At 40.8% G+C, this 18,233-nt stretch overlaps 1 protein-coding gene across 7 annotated transcripts in view; it reads right to left on the bottom strand.

The window, feature by feature from the left end:
- Nucleotides 1-8,178: 8,178 nt before the first annotated feature.
- The window catches only part of CDC14B (cell division cycle 14B), a 48,329-nt gene continuing 38,274 nt past the window's right edge, over nucleotides 8,179-18,233 (bottom strand). For 2 of the 7 annotated variants that reach the window (XM_075527015.1, XM_075527013.1), the window contains one exon: nucleotides 8,179-11,382. In XM_075527015.1, coding sequence (XP_075383130.1) covers nucleotides 11,343-11,382 — 40 coding nt within the window. In that variant the 3' untranslated portion in view covers nucleotides 8,179-11,342. Of the gene's footprint in view, nucleotides 11,383-11,625; nucleotides 11,692-14,753; nucleotides 14,871-18,233 lie in introns of those variants that run through there. The other 5 variants (XM_075527010.1, XM_075527012.1, XM_075527011.1 and 2 more) reach the window with 5 other exon arrangements.

Raw genomic sequence — 18,233 nt, forward strand, 5'->3', positions numbered from 1 at the left:
AAATTAAGTGCTGGTGTTAGAGAAACCCATGCTGCTGCTTTTTGAATAACTGAACTGGGTGAAATAACATAAATGACTCTTTCACCTTGTAGGAGCAAGCTACTACTTGAAATCACTGCTACTGCTCTTTTAATAGGTATGTGGGTGTTTCTGCCAAAAATGGCAATTTCATGATTGTAGAACAGAAGTGATTTTGTGTATGGGGTTCTTGGAATTTTTTTGCTTGTTCTTCCCTTCCTTATCCCGTCGGACAAGGAAGAATGTGTCTGAAATTTTATTTACATTTTTGCTTGCAGGGATGAGTGTATGTATAGGTGTGGAGAGCTTCTTTGCAAGGCTCACCTCTATTTTCCATCGTGTTTTGAAGGTGAAGCCTCTCCTTTTACTAACACATCTTTTTCCTAAGGAAAGCAACCCTTCCTTTTTCTACTAAAAATATGAAACCTTGTTATGCTACTGGGCTGAATCTGGTGTAATGCAGTTGATTCAGTTCCGACTGTTCTCTGGGAAGGCTGAAAGGATTGTTTTGTTTTTCAGTCTGGTTCCTGCTGCTGCAAAGTTACTGTTTACTCCTCTAACTTTGATCTGTTTTTCAGAAGAGAATGACAGATAAGTTCTTTGGGGAATGCTTTAAAGGACTTGTCAAAGTGTATCTGTATAATCAGCATTTGGTCAGCAGATTGTTTAACAACCCCTGGCTTAAAAAAAAAAAAAGGTGAGCTGGTTTTAAGACTGTTCAGTAAAAAAAACCCACCACAACCTCAAAACAAACAAACAAAACCCCCCAACCCATCTTACCCAACACTTCGTGAGAATGAGGTTTAGTGTACTTGGTTACTGCTCGTTAAGCCAGAAGTGTCTTAGAGCATCTAGGTGTGACAATTTTCTCTTTTCAGTCTGTCGGACTTGCATATGGCTTAAGACTTTCTCTAGTTGATAGTATCTAAGTATAGAGAAGAAATTACTAATTGTAAGTGGTGAGAGTGATCAGATTCTTTTGCCTAGCTGAGAAAAGAGAACTTACTGAATCTCAGTCATCTGTCATATTTAAGGTACCAAAATATCTGTACCTGTTGAGCACATGTCTGCTGCTAACAGTCACTCCTGGTTTAGCTTTACTCCTTCATGTAAAGCAAATGGTAGCAGGTGTAAATATATACACAAACACTAGTAAAACATGGCATGGATCTCGGGAAGAGATTAAATTGTGTTGCAGATCTTAGTCATGTTACTCTTTAATGCACTGCTACCAGGTACTCTGCTGTTAGGATTACTGTAGGGCGTGGAATAGGAAAAAGCCACTGCATTTCAGCTTTGAGTTTTTAGATTAATGTAAATCACAGTAAGTTTGCAAAGAAAGGAATTCACCTCTGTCCACAACTGTTATTTATATATGATAGTGTTGATAGTACCGTGGTATAGGATTGGCAAGAGTATATTACTATGAAAGTGCCTTTAAAGGAAAGAGGAGAGGAACATCTGTGCTTAACAAGACTAAAGAATAACTAAAAAGACTCAAAAGTAAAAAGCCCTGGTAAAAAACTTTAATTGCTAAATAGGAGTATTAGGCAATTGAGCCCAAGGGAGATGAGCTCTCAGCTCTGGTTACACTTTTTCATGTGAAAACAGGGCTGGGGGTATGTGCAGCCTTTGGGCCCCAACCAAAATCTGTAGCCCTAGTGTACTTATGTCATTAAGATTATTCTTACATAATGTTCAAGCCATTTTTTTTCCCTTCAGAGCTGTCACAGGCACATGTGCACATACACACACATCCACGTAAATATATATATATACACACACACATATATATGCAGTGTTGAAAGTAATGTAACACTGAGTTGTCACTGGATCAACAATTGAATGTGAAACATGGTTATTTTTGCAGAAAAAGTACATTTCAGTCAATAACAGGCATGGAATTAGAGCTCTTCTCTTTCAGTAACATACGCTGGGCAAGTACTGAACAGTTTGCTTGGAGGGGGAAAACCTTCAGTCTTTGCAAGAAGTAACAACTGTTACACTTTGGCTCTATTTCTTAGAATTTAATGTGAAATACATTAAATCTTCAGCTAGGTTTTATTTGCCTGCAAACAAATGCCTTTTTAAAGATGTGATGCAGCGAATGTTGCAGATAGCTGCGTCTTCAGAGCAGCCTTAAATACTGCATCACATTTAATGGCAGCATTATGTTCGAGACAAACTAGCACTTAGTGAATTGAATACAGTTTTTGCTGTCCCTGTTTGGGTAGCCAGTGTGAATATCTGTATTTTGTGTCTACAATGTTTTACAGCTACTTAGGAGGACTGAATAAGCTGCTGTCTGCTTTTAGCAGTGGTAGTTTCTCTGTCTAGATTTGCACAGTAGTTACTATTTAAATGAAAGATACTGAGTTTTGCATAATGTAATTGAACTAGCAGGATAGCTCTGACAAAAGGTAAACATAGCAGCAGCGAGGTACAGATTTATTCTCTTCCGACAAGAGAAAAAATAAGTTGACATGCTATAATCCAGGAATTCTGTGCTTGTGAGTGGTTTGGCTATATTTCTGTTGCTTATGGATTGAATGCTGTTTTCAGAGGTTTTCCTCACTCTACCAAAGGCTCTGGACCTTGGAAGCTATTGTGGGAAAAGTAAAACCTAGTAACCTTTTCAATGAAGGTTCCACTGAAGTGGAAGAAGACCATCGGCTGGAAAAGGTCTGATAGGTGGGAGGAAGGGAAGGAACCCTTCAAATAAGGGGGAAGAAAACCCAACAAACCAACATTACATAATAGTTCACTTAAATAGAGATGATGTTGGTGTGGAAGATATTGACAAAAAGTACCTAGAAGCATGATACCAGGACAAACGTAACCTGTTGTGAGTAGTGAGTAGAGTACTAGGACCATGACATTTTGGGAAGAACAGTGAAAGATGAATCTGGTAATGGCAGAACTCAAACTTGGGAAGAAAGACAAGTGGGTCTAGAGAGAAACTGTTTGAAGGAGGGGTAATGAGAAGGCTGATCCCTCTTAAAAGAATGGCATCAAAGCACTGATGGAGGTAAAAGCAAGCTCACAATGGTGAGAATTGGTCTGCTTCAGCATTTGCATAATGTCTATCTTCCTGCTGTCGGCACCAATCACTTCAGATTTTCTTGCATTAATAATAGCTGCTGCCAAGGGTAATCTCTGTCCTGGTAAGTATTACAGTATAGAGTATTTAATATGATGCCTGTTTCCAGAAATGAGTACTATATGATCATAGAGGAAGGAAACAAATTAACTAGAACCCCATCTGTGTTTTTTACTGGGTAACAGCATCGCAACAATTCAAATAGAGAATCACAGAATCATTTAGGTTGGAAAAGACCTTTAAGATCATCAAGTCCAACCGTAAACCAAGTCCACCACTACACCATGTCCCTAAGCATCTCATCCAAACGTCCTTTAAATACTTCCAGGGATGGCGACTCAAGCACTTCCCTGGGCAGCCTGTTCCAATGCTGGACTACCCTTCCAGTGAAGTAAAATTTCCTAATATCCAGTCTAAACCTCCCCTGGTGCAACTTGAGGCCATTTCCTCTCATCCTATCACTTCTTACTTGAGAGAAGAGACCGACCCCCACCTCTCTACAACCTCCTGTCAGGCAGTTGTAGAGAGCAATAAGGTCTCCCCTCGGCCTCCTTCTCTCCAGGCTAAACAACCCCAGTTCCCTCAGCTGCCCCTCATCAGACTTCTGCTCCAGACCCTTCACCAGCTTCGTTGCCCTTCTCTGGACACGCTCCAGCACCTCAATGTCTCTCTTGTAGTGAGGGGTCCAAAACTGAACACAGGATTTGAGGTGCGGCCTCACCAGTGCCAAGTACAGGGGCACGATCACTTCCCTAGTCCTGATGGCCACACTATTCCTGATACAAGCCAGGATGCCATTGGCTTTCTTGGCCACCTGGGCACACTGCTGGCTCACATTCAGCTGGCTGTCAACCAACACCCCCAGGTCCTTCTCTGCTGAGCAGTTTTCCAGCCACTCCTCCCCAAGCCTGTAGTGTTGCATGGGGTTGCTGTGGCCCAAGGGCAGGACCTTGCACTTGGCCTTGTTGAACCTCATACAATTGGCCTTGGCCCATCGATCCAGCCTGTCCAGGTCCCTCTGCAGAGCCTGCCTACCCTATAGCAGATCAACACTCCTGCACAACTTGGTGTCATCTGCAAACTTGCTGAGGGTGCACTCGATCCCTTCATCCAGATCATTGATAAAGATATTAAACAGAACTGGCCCCAGCACAGAGCCCTGGGGGACACCACTTGTGACCGGCCGCCAACTGGAGTAAACTCCATTCACCACCACTCTTTGGGCCAGGCCATCCAGCCAGTTCTTTACCCAGTGAAGAGCACACCCGTCCAAGCCATGAGCAGCCAGTTTCTCCAGGAGAATGCTGTGGGAAACCGTGTCAAAGGCTTTACTGAAGTCTAGATAGACAACATCCACAGCCTTTTCCTCATCCACTAGGCGGGTCACCTTGTCGTAGAAGGAGATCAGGTTGGTCAAGCAGGACCTGCCTTTCCTGAACCCATGCTGGCTGGGCCTGATCCCTTGGTTATTCTCTACATGCCATGTGATACCACTCAGGATGATCTGCTCCATCAGCTTCCCTGGCACCGAGGTCAGGCTGACAGGCCTGTAGTTCCCTGGGTCCTCCTTCTGGCCCTTCTTGAAGATGGGTGTCACATTAGCTAATCTCCAGTCAGCAGGGACCTCCCCAGTTAGCCAGGACTGCTGATAAATGATGGAAAGGGGCTTGGTGAGCACATCTGCCAGTTCCTTCAGTACTCTCGGGTGGATCTCATCAGGCCCCATAGACTTGTGAGTGTCTAAGTGGTGCAGCAGGTCACTAACCATTTCCCCCTGGATCATGGGGGCTCCATTCTGGTCCCCGTCCCTATCTTCCAACTCCAGGGGCTGGGTACCCAGAGAACAATTGGCCCTGCTATTAAAGACTGAGGCAAAGAAGGCATTAAGTACCTCAGCCTTTTCCTCATCCTTGGTCACTGTGTTCCCTCCCCCGTCTACTAGGGGCTGGAGATTCTCCTTAGCTCTCCTTTTGCTGCTAATGTATTTGAAGAAGTGTTTTTTGTTGTCTTTTACAGCAGCAGCCAGATTGAGCTCTAGCTCAGCTTTGGCCCTTCTAATTTTCTCCCTGCACAGCCTCGCTACACCTTTGTAGTCCTCCTGAGTTGCCTGCCCCTTCTTCCAGAGGTCATAGACTCTCCTCTTTCTCCTGAGTTCGAGCCAGAGCTCTCTATTCAGCCAGGCCGGTCTTCTTCCCCGCTGGCTCGTCCTTCGGCACCTGGGGACAGCCTGCTCTTGTGCCTTTAGGACTTCCTCCTTGAAGAATGTCCAGCCTTCCTGGACTCCTTTGCCCTTTAGGGCTGCCTCCCAGGGGACTCTCTCGACCAGTCTCCTAAACAGGCCGAAGTCCGCCCTCCGGAAGTCTAAGGTGCCAGTTTTGCTGACCCCCCTCGCCGCTTCTCCATGTATCAAAAACTCTATCATTTGTGATCGCTCTGCCCAAGATGGCCTCCAACCATCACATGGCTCACAAGTCCTTCTCTGTTTGTGAGCAAGAGGTCCAGCGGGGCACCTTCCCTAGTTGGCTCCCTCACCAGCTGTGTCAGGAAGTTATCTGCCACACGCTCTAGGAACCTCCTAGACTGTTTCCTCTCTGCTGTATTGTATTTCCAGCAGACATCCGGCAGGTTGAAGTCCCCCACAAGAACAAGGGCTAGCGATCGTGAGGCTTCTCCCAGCTGCTTGTAGAATAGTTCATCTGTCTCCTCATCCTGGTTGGGTGGTCTGTAACAGACTCCCACCACAATATCTGCCTTGTTGGCCTTCCCCCTGACTCTTACCCATAGACACTCCACCCTATCATCACCATTATTAAGCTCTTAAAGTATCCAGACACTCCCTGATGTACAGGGCTACCCCACCACCTCTCCTGCCTCGCCTATCCCTTCTGAAGAGTTTATAGCCATCCATCGCCGCACTCCAGTTGTGCGAGTCATCCCACCACGTTTCCGTGATGGCAACCATATCATAGTTTTCCTGATGTACAATGGCTTCCAGCTCCTCCTGCTTGTTGCCCATGCTGCGTGCATTGGTGTAGAGGCACTTCAGCTGGGCTGTTGTCTGTGTCTCCTTCATAGAGGAACACCCCTTGTGTGCTTTGAGGCGTTTCACTGGCATTTCCCTCTTGGCTCTTATTGCCTCAGTATCCCCTAGCTCAACTCTGCTCGACTTCGGCTGTGCCCCAGCGTACCCCGCACATCTCGGAGACACAGGCCGAGTGCCCTTGCTGGCACCCGCTCCCTCTAACCTGCTCCCTCTCCCTCAGCTTCTCTCGGGCAAGCCTGATATTACCCCCCTCCCCCTTCGAGTCTAGTTTAAAGCTCTGTCGATGAGCCCCGCAAGCTCCTGAGCAAAGATTCTCTTTCCCCTTTGAGAAAGATGAATCCCATCAGACGCCAGCAAACCCGGTGCTGTGTAGGCCATCCCATTGTCAAAAAAACCAAAACTGTGGCAATGACACCAGCCATGTGTTAATAGATTGGATACCTCTGTTCCTTCTGGTGTCACTGCCCACAACTGGAAGGAGAGAGGAGAAAATAACCTGTGCTCCAGAGTCCCTTACTAGCCGTCCCAAGGCCCTGAAGTCTCTTTTGATTGCCCTAGGACTGCGTGTGGCAGCTTCATCGCCCCCCACATGGAAGAGCAGTAGGGGGTAATAGTCCGAGGGCCGTACCAGGCTGGGGAGTACCCTCGTGACACCCCTCACCCGGGCCCCAGGGAGGCAGCAGACTTCCCTAAGAGCAGGGTCCGTCCGGCATATCGGACCCTCGGTTCCCCTCAGAAGGGAGTCACCCACAACTATAACCCCTCTTCTCTTCCTTGTGGAGGTGGTGTTGATACGAGAGGTACACGTTTCTGGCCTAGGTGACACCTCTGGTGTAGATGGACCGTCATCCCCATCCTCCATTGCCTGGCCTGCCACCTCCAGGGCCTCATACCTGTTGTGCAGAGGCACCTGGGGAGGCGAGGTGGGCAGGGAGGCCTTTGCCTGCCGCCACGAGCGTGGACTCACCTCCATTCACGCTCCTCCTCTGAGCTGCTGCCTTCAGCCCGGTGGGGGGGGACAGAGGATCCCCTTGATCGTGGGTTCTTACTGGTGGCTGCTGCTGCTCCTGTTCCTGTCTCAGGGGGGCAGAGCCTGGCACCACCAGTCGCTCTCTTTCTCAGCCTCCCTGATGCTCCTTAACCTTTCTACCTCCTCCTGTAGCTCTGCCACCATGCAGAGCAAATCATCCACCTGGTTGCACCTCACACAGCTGTCCGCACGGCTGCCATGCGTGAACAGCGAGAGGCCCAGGCACTCCCTGCAGCCCGAGACCTGGGTGGCCACATGTTTTTGTGGGAGCTCCGTCTGGGTAGCCACTCTGGCGAGCACAGAGGGCATGGCTTTCTGACGAGTGAAGACCATAGCTTAGCTTCTTCTGAAGGGATGGGGACTACCAAATGAGCTCACCTCTTGAGCTGGTAGGGTGACTTCGCCTTCCCTGCATGCCCTGCCTGCCTGAACTGCCGCGTGACTCCCTGTTCGCCGCACTCCCTGGGGGAATACAATTACTATTGTTTTCCAAAATGAGTCCCCTGAAATGTAGAGCCAGGAGTTTGCTATTTTTGAAATTAGAAAAGTGTATGTTTTAAGGATTTGTGCTTTAATTAAAGGTTTTCAGGCAGCTGAGATTCTTGCATTATTTGGCTTCAAGTTTGCCAGGGGAGGTTTAGACTGGATATTAGGAAATTTTACTTCACTGAAAGGGTTATCAAGCATTGGAACAGGCTGCCCAGGGAAGTGGTTGAGTCACCATCCCTGGAAGTATTTAAAAGACATTTGGATGAGGTGCTTAGGGACATGGTGTAGTGGTGGTCTTGGTAGTGTTAGGTTTACGGTTGGACTCGATGATCTTAAAGGTCTTTTCCAACCTATACGATTGTGTGTGTCGTTTTTCAGAGCACATATGAGTCAGTGTGGTACAGATATGATGGGTTTGTGGTGAATTGTTTTAGAATGCTGGAAATAAAAGAAAAAGAAACTTCTGATTATTTTTAATTTTACACAATTCATGTTTACAATTCTCACTATTCAATATTTTGTATAAAATCAAATACAATATGCAGTATTTTCAAAGGAGACACAAATGCATATCGAACTACTTAATATTACAAGATAATATGAAGCTTTATCTTAAAAATACCTTCAGCAAAATAAACTCCCATTCTGTCAATCCAAGTTAAAAAAATATGATTAGAAATATACAATTTAAAAATAATCAGGATGAACAGTACTGATTAGTCACGAAATTTTAGATCTTGATAGTCTGTACATGAGTTTATGCAAGACAAACAGTCTGCAAACCATTAATATAAAAACTGCAGTGCAACAAACTGGTGAACATCACATTTTTCTTTTTTTCCATTTTAATGCATGAGTCTCTACAGCTCTTATTTTTTTGTTTTAAATCAGCAGCACTTCCTCTATTGTCATACTGGGGCAAGAAGACAAGGTCTGGGTTAACATCTGAGTTAAGTTATTGATGCTGGAATGGAAGCTAGCAATTTGACTCAATATACTACAACTTGTGAGTATGTTGCATACTTTTGAATAAGAGATCAAGGGAGATCCCATCTGTCATGTATTTGAAAGAGGGGAAAGAATTTCTACGGAAAAACTCCTAATTGACGACAGCAGAAATAACTTACTTCAGCTGCTCTGTGGTACAATGGTGATGCAGCTGCCGCCACACATTCCATTTTGGCACATAATACTGCACAATTCAAAACAGACTGAGGAACGAAGGGCTCCCTCACCCACGCCCACTCTTTATTCTTGTACTTAAGACAGCTTTGGTATGGTATAATAAAAATGCTAGACAAAGTACTAAAAATTCAGAAGAACAAACTAAGCAATACAATTAGATGGGACACAATGAGGTAATGAGTTAATTTTCCATATAAGGCTGTTTGGAGAGTTAAAATGTAAAATCCCTTTCACATTTATGTGTTTCTCGCTAATACTAGGTGGTGGAAGGGGTATTCTGAAACACATTCATGCCAAACATGCAGTTTTGGTTTAGCTAGAGTTGCTATTGTGTGTGTTTGTGCACTTGTTTTATGCAAATTTACTTTTGATGAACCTGAAAGTGCTAATGGCTCTGCTGGTTACTTGAAAAAAGGCAAGTTCCAATTTGGAATTTGGAAGGGGTGTGAAATAGAGTGATTATTTTTAGGTTACAAAGGTGCTAAAAGAGGAAGCTCAGCTGAGAGAAGGGCAAAGCCAAACACAGTAAATATTACTAAAACTTTCTTGTTTTGACTCTCACCTCTCACCTAACTAGTTTCATCCCTTCTGCCTTCCAAGATAAGAATTTTCTTCAAAAATAAACACAGATTAATATTTGCATAATATACCTACTATTGTAGTTACGTGTACTTCAGCCTTTGGACAAATGGCTTGCTTAAAAAAAAAAAAAAAAAAGACAAAAAATTTTAATCATTGTATCAGGGTGAATTCTGTCCCTCTCTTTTAGGTGCTTTTCACCTAGAAGAAAATGGTTGTGGAGGGGAAGACTGAGGGGAAAACAAAAAATATTTGGGGTCTGAGCCTCAATGGTCCTTTATTTTGCACTATACAAGCCTCTTCTGTTTTCTTTGTATTCATATTTGCAAATTTTGACTATCCAAACTCAGGGATGCTACCTGTAAGCTTACTTACACTTCACATCCTGCTTCCCCTCCAACTCACAATGCTCTTGCCAGAAAATGTTTTCAAGCCAATGTGTGGTTATTCATGTTGGCATTCAAAAATCACCAGCCTAACTGAAAGCATAATTTTAATTTAAAAAGATGTAGATTGAAACCAGTCACTGATCCTGCCCATTTATATTCACAAAAAGACAATTCTCCCTCTTGTATCTTTAAAAACTTCAGTTAGTCCATTGCTAACATTTCAGATCTCTCCATTTCTTCTGCTTTCTACTGTAAGAGTCACCAAATCAACAGATAACTGTATCATATTTAAGGCTATAAGGTAACAGTCCTCATCTGAGGGATACGCAGCTATAAACTTCCGCTATAAATCACTGCAAATCCAGCTTTGAGATTTTGTAATGTGAGAAGTGGTAGGGAAAAAATGCTGCCAGTGTTTGAAGACAGTCTTGTAGTGGATGACAATTTCAGTCTCAGACAGATTCCTCTAAAAATTACACTGCTTTTTAACAGAGGTCAGCTGTAGTTTTTAAAGTGTTAATTAGATGTTAAAAACTATACCTGCCCCTGAGTTCCACTACCAATCTCAGTTGTACAGCAAGCTTATTTTCCCTTTTTTGTGTGCTGCACTCATTAAGTGTCTCAAAGCTAAAAAATGGTGACATCCGCATGTTATGAAGTGTACCACTAAAACCCAGGAAACATTCTTACCTTTTAGATATGGTAATCTAAAGTTTCACCTAAAAGACTTGAAGATAGGAAAAGAAACAGTAATGACATTTCAATCTGACAGCACTGCTTTAAATGGTAAGCTGTTTTTCCTCCCCCTTAAAATCATACCAGATTTAAAGCAATTACAACTAGTTAAAAGAGCCATTGGTTGTGAACAACTATTACTATTAAAACCAAGTTAATTGCTTATAGTTAGTTTTTTCAAAATAAACAAACCACACAACCTTTGAAAATAAAGCACTTTGGTGGACAATAGTTACTTTGTGTACTCAATACTGCGGCTTCATAAAAAACTTCATACAAAATAAGAAAGAATAGCCAGTTAACACAGGAGAGTACCAATACTGTAAGAAAAAAGCTTTTGTGATTGATTTTCAGTCTCAAGTGGAGACTTGAGCCCAGTCTGAATGGACAACACAGATTTATATATTTAAAAGCTCCCACCATCTTTTCATTTCTGGTGGTCAGCAGCTAAGTGATTGCCATCACAATTTATACACATGCATCATACATACTAGCAAGCCCTCTTTATAATAGAGAGCTTAAGTATTTACACCTGAGTCTAAATGTACACAGATTTTGTTGGTTTTGTTTGAGGAAGTGTTAGCACATTAGGAAAGTCTCTACCAAGCATGTTGACAGTTCAGTTTATTCTACAAGTATGGAAGAGATTCTTCTGTTTCACTTTTCCTAAAAAATGGAGCCAAAGTAATCTTCCTTGAATGGCATCAAGTCCTCTCTAGTCACATCCCCTTCATTCCTGAATATCCTCTTCAACACTGGTTGCTTATTTGAAGTTTAACGCAATACTGTTCTAGTCCTTGGGACGGATTGGCTGCTGAAATAAAACATATTCGAGGAAAAAAGTTAAATATGTACTCAATATGTATTTCCAGCAAACATTTCTGGCAAGGTAAACGATAAGCAAACGATACTTCAAAGAAAGAAACAGAAGATAAAAGTCACTGCATTTAAGAACACAGCAATATTGGTTGTAAAGAAAGCACGGACTGGTCTGATCACAGACAACATGAAGAAAGGTTCCGTTCCATACAGAAAAGCAACAGAGGATTCAAAGTACCATAATTTCATTAAGCGCATTTGCTGTAAAGCATTCCTTTTCTTTCTCTCCCTCTGAGGTATCAGACTGTAGGAAAAGTAGAAAGAATAGTAAAGAAACATTAATTTTTTTAAAGCTAGATTTAGATTACATATAGACAAGCTCTGAAATGCTGCAGGTAGTTTTCAGTGTTTGAACAAGGGTGCAGAGGGTTTCTTTACAATTCCCAGCAAAGCAAAAGCATATCAGATTGTTAAAGCTTATTCCTCTTTGTTAGTTTTTGTGATATACCTCTCTGGTTAAAAGAAGTAAAGGAATCTATATAATACAGTTTTCATACATTTCCCCCCATATTCCCAATTATTTTTTTGTAATAACTTGACCTACATTCCCTTAAGCACCTCTACCTACCAAAATTCCTTCACCACTCAAGTTTTCATTTCTAATCAACTACTTACTATATACATAGTTCTAATTCTGTTATGTGTGGTAACACAGAAAAGACTGTTTCATTTGTGTCTTACTATGATTCAGTTGGTTTGGATCTGATGTATGCACCTTGTTAAAATAAGAACACAAACTTCTCAGTAACTGCCAAATTTACAAGGAAGACGTCTTAACTGGAGAAACAAGGGCTTCCACAGAAAAAGACTGTGGATAACGCTCTAATAATGCGATTTCTTGCAGTTCAACAACAGTGTTATTTCAGTCACAAGATATAATGTGTTATGTCCACCAGTACTGGTCTTTCATAGATGGCAGCTGACATTAGAGATGTTCTGCAAAGGAAATGCAGTGAACGTTATGAATAGGATTGAAATTCCCTAAATTTTCTTTGCAAAGCCAGAATACAGTGTTTCAGATGTAAATGGCTGTTTTTGGTGAAAAATCATTCTATAATAGTGTCTCCAACAGTCTGAAGGATGAAATGGCAAATGAATTACCCAGCTCTGTGGATTATACTGCATTAGGATGGGTCACAAATGTGATTCATCTACAGTAACAATTGACTAAAATGACCTAAAGCATCAACAAATGAGATTAATGTAAAAATAATGCAAGATGTTTCCACTTGAACATATCAGACAAGAAAATGAAAGAATAAGGGTACACAGTAATGTTGGAAGTTCAGAGAAGGCAACAAGGTCTTGACAAAGATGGATGTTGGTTAGGGCATGATCTCAATTTTGTAATAATAATTATTCTCCTCTACCCTGCAATCCACTTGATCTGGAATAGGTCTATCAATTTGAGCACTATGAGGTAATGTAAACTGCACAGACTTCAAGAAATTAAAACAAAAGAGATCAAAGAACAAAGGAATGCTTAAAAAAAAAGGAGTGAGGTTTTGCCAAATGCTACAGAAAAAATAAAGATTAACAACGAAGTACTGCATTCTAAGTCCATGAAATTGTACAGTCATATAAAAATATCCTTCAGAGGGACCAGCACCCAATTAGCCCTCTCAGATGACAAGATAATTAAGAACTCTAGAACTGTAACATAACTAGTTAGGACAAATTCAATTATTGGATCCAAGCATAAAGTGACTGAAATTCCTTGACCTCAAAAGTTAGAAGAAAAGAAACAGTATATGGAATGAAATATTTGGGCTAGAAGTTTTAGAAAATCCATTAAAATATGAAGTAGTTCATGAAGTTTGAGATCAACCTGATCCTTGGTCCTCAGAGTCATAAATCTGGCAATACACCTAAAGGATTTCTTTCAAAATAACTGAAATCTTCTATGAACTCTATTTTAGGGTTGTTGTTTCCTCCTAAGGATAGGGATTCTCATCTCACACAACACAAAGGTCAACTTGGAGGTGTGTTTTCCAGGAACTGAAAATCTCTGTTCAATTACACATGTGCATGTATACAGCTACCAAGAGTTGCAAGGAGCTTAAAACTGGGAGAGGCATGAAGAATAAAAAGAGCAGGCAGAATCCCATCAATCTGTTGGGACCAAAACTGACATGGTGAAAATGATGCAAAATGGAGGAAAAAACCAACCAACCAAACACAAAAACCCTGAGAAATACTTCAGATTTTTATTAAAACATGCATTTCAGGAAAAAGAGATTATTTTTTAACATACTGTTATACAAATCAAAACGTAATTCATATAGCCACTGTTAAAAATTCTCTGACTAGAATTTACTGCAGCCTACTATTAATGACTATTTCCATTGCCTGATAGAGTGAATTCTTCATAACTTCTGTTACCTTCAAGGTAACAGGACCAAGAAGGGGAAAGAAAAGCTCTGTGGGGAAAAAGCTGCACAAGAACCTGGAATTTTCAGCAATATTTAAAAATCAAGCTACATAACTACTTATGTTATTTGCCACCTTTTACTCTTCTCAACAAAAGTAAGTCTCTTCAGCACCTGACAGACACATTCAAAAGTTTTCCACTATAAGCACAAGACAAATTCTGTTCAACTGTAGCCACTGGAAATTACTTGGAAATTGTTTTAAGCTACACTCCCAGGCTCATCTTTGATAATGACATGGAGAGCTGCCACAGAGGGGCACGAACACACGCACACACAAAGAAATGTAGTAGTATGGCCATATCCTTCCGGGCCAAAAGGCACTTTCAGTCTTGCATAAATCCATCCGAATTTAAAATTTCATTAAGCTTTGCATAACAGGTTCAGTTCAGATTATCACAGTCTCAGTACAAAATCTCATACCAGTATACACATGCATTTTATACACTTCACCTTTCCACTGGTACTGCATTTCAGTTGTCCATCAAATTCCTGTTAGTTTTGACTTCAGGTACTGACTAATAATTGACTTAATGCCATGAACAACTTTTCCACCTCTTACTCCAGGCAGAGGTTTGGTAAAGAAAGGCTTTTTTTTGTTACCAAAATCCCTCACCTTCAGTAATTCTGACTCACATTAGGAATTACAATATAAAATTCTCAAAGTTGAAAGACTGAGCAATGTAAACAAATGACATAAGATTTAAGATTCCAGATATTCTCAGTACATGACATAAACCATAAAATCGTTTCTCATTTCCCATTGCTACGAGGAGGAGTTGAACTGTGGCAAAAACTCCTGTCAGCAATGGATATGCCAGCTCAAAGTATTTGCCTAGAGAACAGTTACTGGATCTGTAAAGAGGGTACCTCTCACCTTTTTAAACTGTTTTTTCTTGCAGCAGACCTGGTAGTTCTTTTAGTAATGTCTGTACTCTCAGAAATGCTAGGTTCAGAGGTTTTATTTTTCTGAACACTGGACTGCAGAATTACTCTGAAAAGAGTAGGAAAAAAAGAAAGATTATATAACCTGAAAGTTTCCAGGAAAACACTGAAAAAGAGGATATTACAGTTGCAGCAGAGCTAACAAGTATCAGCTGGCTTTTCACAAATCATTCTGAAAAGCAAATTGTTCTGCCTGAAACACATCCTTCTCTTTATAACATCCTTGTTATAACTATGGTAAGGCAAGTTGTTTTATTAGGAGCATAGCAGTTTGTTTTGTTGGCAGGTTTGGGTTTTTTTTGCTTTCAAAGACTGGATTAAATTAATGGTTTTGAATTTCCTGTTAGGTTTTTGGAAGACAAAAGGCTAAAAAATTGTATTTTAAATTACTGCAACAAAACAAAAAAAAGATAAAATCTTAACCATGCAACAAAAACATACATTATTTGCCAGACTGACACAGAAAGAAATTAAGAAAAAACCCCAAGTAATTCAATTTGTGAAGATCAAAGTCTACATCTCCTGCAATTAACTATGAGATACTCCCTTCAAATACAGTAGGCTAGGAAAATCATTGCATATGCTGGCATTTTGTGCTTACACGGAATTACTACACCATACTCAAAACTCAGCTTTACATGCTGGTTGTCCTCAACCACTTCTCTGGAAGACTCTAGAGCAATATATTGACTATTTCCTGAACAGGTAGATAAATCCTAGTGTTGCTTACATCAGTAACAAAAGAACTCCAGATTGTGAAATGCAAACAACTATTTTTAGCCACCAGCCAACTGGTTTGTAGGGAGACGACATCTTCTGTATTCCTAAATACTTGTAGTGAAATTATGATACTACGGAGACAAAAAGTGACAACTGGTCAATGGAGTCCACCGCTATCTATTTAGTGCCTCATTTTATATGTCTATTCCCCAGTCATTCCATCTGTGCAAGTTTCCAACTATAAAACTGTGCATCATTTTAGAGATTCAGAGCTAAAAGTAACTTAGCTATTACTGTTTTTTTCCCCTGCTGTTATTGGAATCTAATTTTCAGTGGCTTCACTGAGTCCATCTGTGTCAGCAGATTATATTAGATTGGAAATCAAAACCCTCACTAAGTTGTGTAAACTGCAGTCTGGTTGATTAATACTCTGAAGAAACTGTTTTCAAGGAATCCTAGATATGAACATAAAACATAACTTTGGGAGCAAAAGTGGACAGACATACATGGGAGAAAATATGAGTATTTTCATACTCACTTAACATATTCACCAAAAACAGAAATGGAAAAAAACCCCTATGCTTTCACTATTTTATATGGGTTTGTTTGATACCAGAATTAGCATATGCATCGGAGGTAACACAATTTCATCTAAAATAAATTCTTTACAGCAGTAAAACTGATCAGCAACCTTATTTACCACATACTTCTAGATTGTTTACCAAACAGATGACTACAGAACCACAAAGTTCAAGTACTTTAAATTTCTACTTGAACAAATCTCTGTAATATTTCAGACTTGCAAAATCTTGTCACTTGATTTGCAAAAGTCCAAACCAGTCTTCTCTTCCTCCGAGATAAGATACAACATTGTAATGGTGAGTACTATCAAAATGCAAACCAAATTCTACTGTAAACACAACACTTTCAAAGTCAGAGGAATTGGTTATTTGAGGCTGAAAACAAAAAACAGATACCTTCAACATCATATCATGCTTCTATAGACAACACCAATTCTTCTAACGAAAATCTGTTTTCCTGGCGTGCCCAAGGTGAAAAGGTTCAAAACCTGGAAGTTCACTTTATTTCTCTTGTGCTTGTAATCCAGTTCTAATAAATTCTAATATTAAAACTTAAAATTCTCCTTTCAATGCCACAGTTGTCATACAACATGAACAAATTTGGGCTACTGCACTTTCAACTAAGCTTTAAAAATGACACCAGTGGTGAAAAAAGATTTGCATTGTACCTTTTATCCATGCCACTAGCAACTTCCAGGACTGAACAGAAAGCTAGAAAGCTGGCTTAACCCCGTAACACTTAGTCACTGAAATATGAGCATGACCAAATCATGGCACGTGCTGGTTTATTAGTGCTCATGCGGACAGAAATATGGAAAAATCATGTTTTCTCCTTAAATATACACATACAGTGTCTCTCTGTATAAAATGCATGTAATGTACATATAAAAGAAAGCAAAAATTATTGGAATGTGATCTAAGGTTATAATCTTTCTCTTATAGGTGTCCATTCTTTCCAGACACCAGGAGTTCAGAAAACAGGTCAGTATACATGGCTTAAACCCACATACTTATATAATATGAACTGAAACACTATGAAGTGTTAAGTTATCATCTTGCACAAACACTTCAATATTAATCTTTTCAACATATCATAGGTAAGTCCTTACTTCCCACAGAATTTCATTTTATCTGTTCAAAACAAAGAAAGAAAAGAAAAGAGGTTCTAAATGGGAACGTGGGCTCATAAAACTGGTCACCATATGTAATTGCACCTTAAAACCAAACCAACCACATCATCCTCTGAAGATTGCTGTTATCTACCAAAGGGTAGGGAGAGAAGGAGCTGGCTTATGGGATCAGCTCAGAGCCAGCTGTTAGCATGGTAGAACCTTTAACATCATCTGCTCTTCAGTAGATACGTAATTTTTACATCTCAGCGATACAAAACTTCACACAGCTACCCAAGAGTAAAGATTAATTGAAATCCCTGTGAACAAAACATTTGCTGAATGATCAAACAGACATGTTTAAATCAGACTAAAATTCTAGACTTCCAAGGCTGATAGCACCTCAAGGAAAACAGACGAGGTCTCATTTACACCATCATCTGACAGGGTGTTAACAACTAAACACCCAGAATTGCCTTCGGGCCCAACAACTGTCAGCTTAGGAGAAGTAACAGTGCTATCAGAATTTTATTAGAATGCTACTGCATACACGTTTAAGGTAAGAGAAGAAACTATCTTTAATGTATGGAATTTTGATGTAACACAATTAGACTAGCAGCCTCACTTGATAGCAGGATCGACACATAGGTTTTATAATGGACATGAGATGAGGCCACAGGAGTGGAAATCCTCCCAAAATCTCAGCACCAAAAAAAATCCCAAACTATATTAGAGAAGGGTAAGAACCTCAGGACACCTACCTTACTGCTTTGTAACTAAACATGTGAAATAGCATGTCATGCTGTACATGACCACAACCAGCTTCCAGAAACACCAGCAGAAAGCGCACCTGATGTACACAAAGGTTTTCTAACTCAATGAAATATGATTGAAAAAAAAAGAAAAGGCAGAACATTTCCTGAACACAGGCTACAGGATGCTGTAATAGCCACACTACTAAAACAGGTAATCCATATATGATAAGGATTTTTCATCTCTAGT

This window comes from Mycteria americana, chromosome Z (assembly GCF_035582795.1).
Source record: "Mycteria americana isolate JAX WOST 10 ecotype Jacksonville Zoo and Gardens chromosome Z, USCA_MyAme_1.0, whole genome shotgun sequence".
Lineage (NCBI taxonomy): Eukaryota > Metazoa > Chordata > Aves > Ciconiiformes > Ciconiidae > Mycteria > Mycteria americana.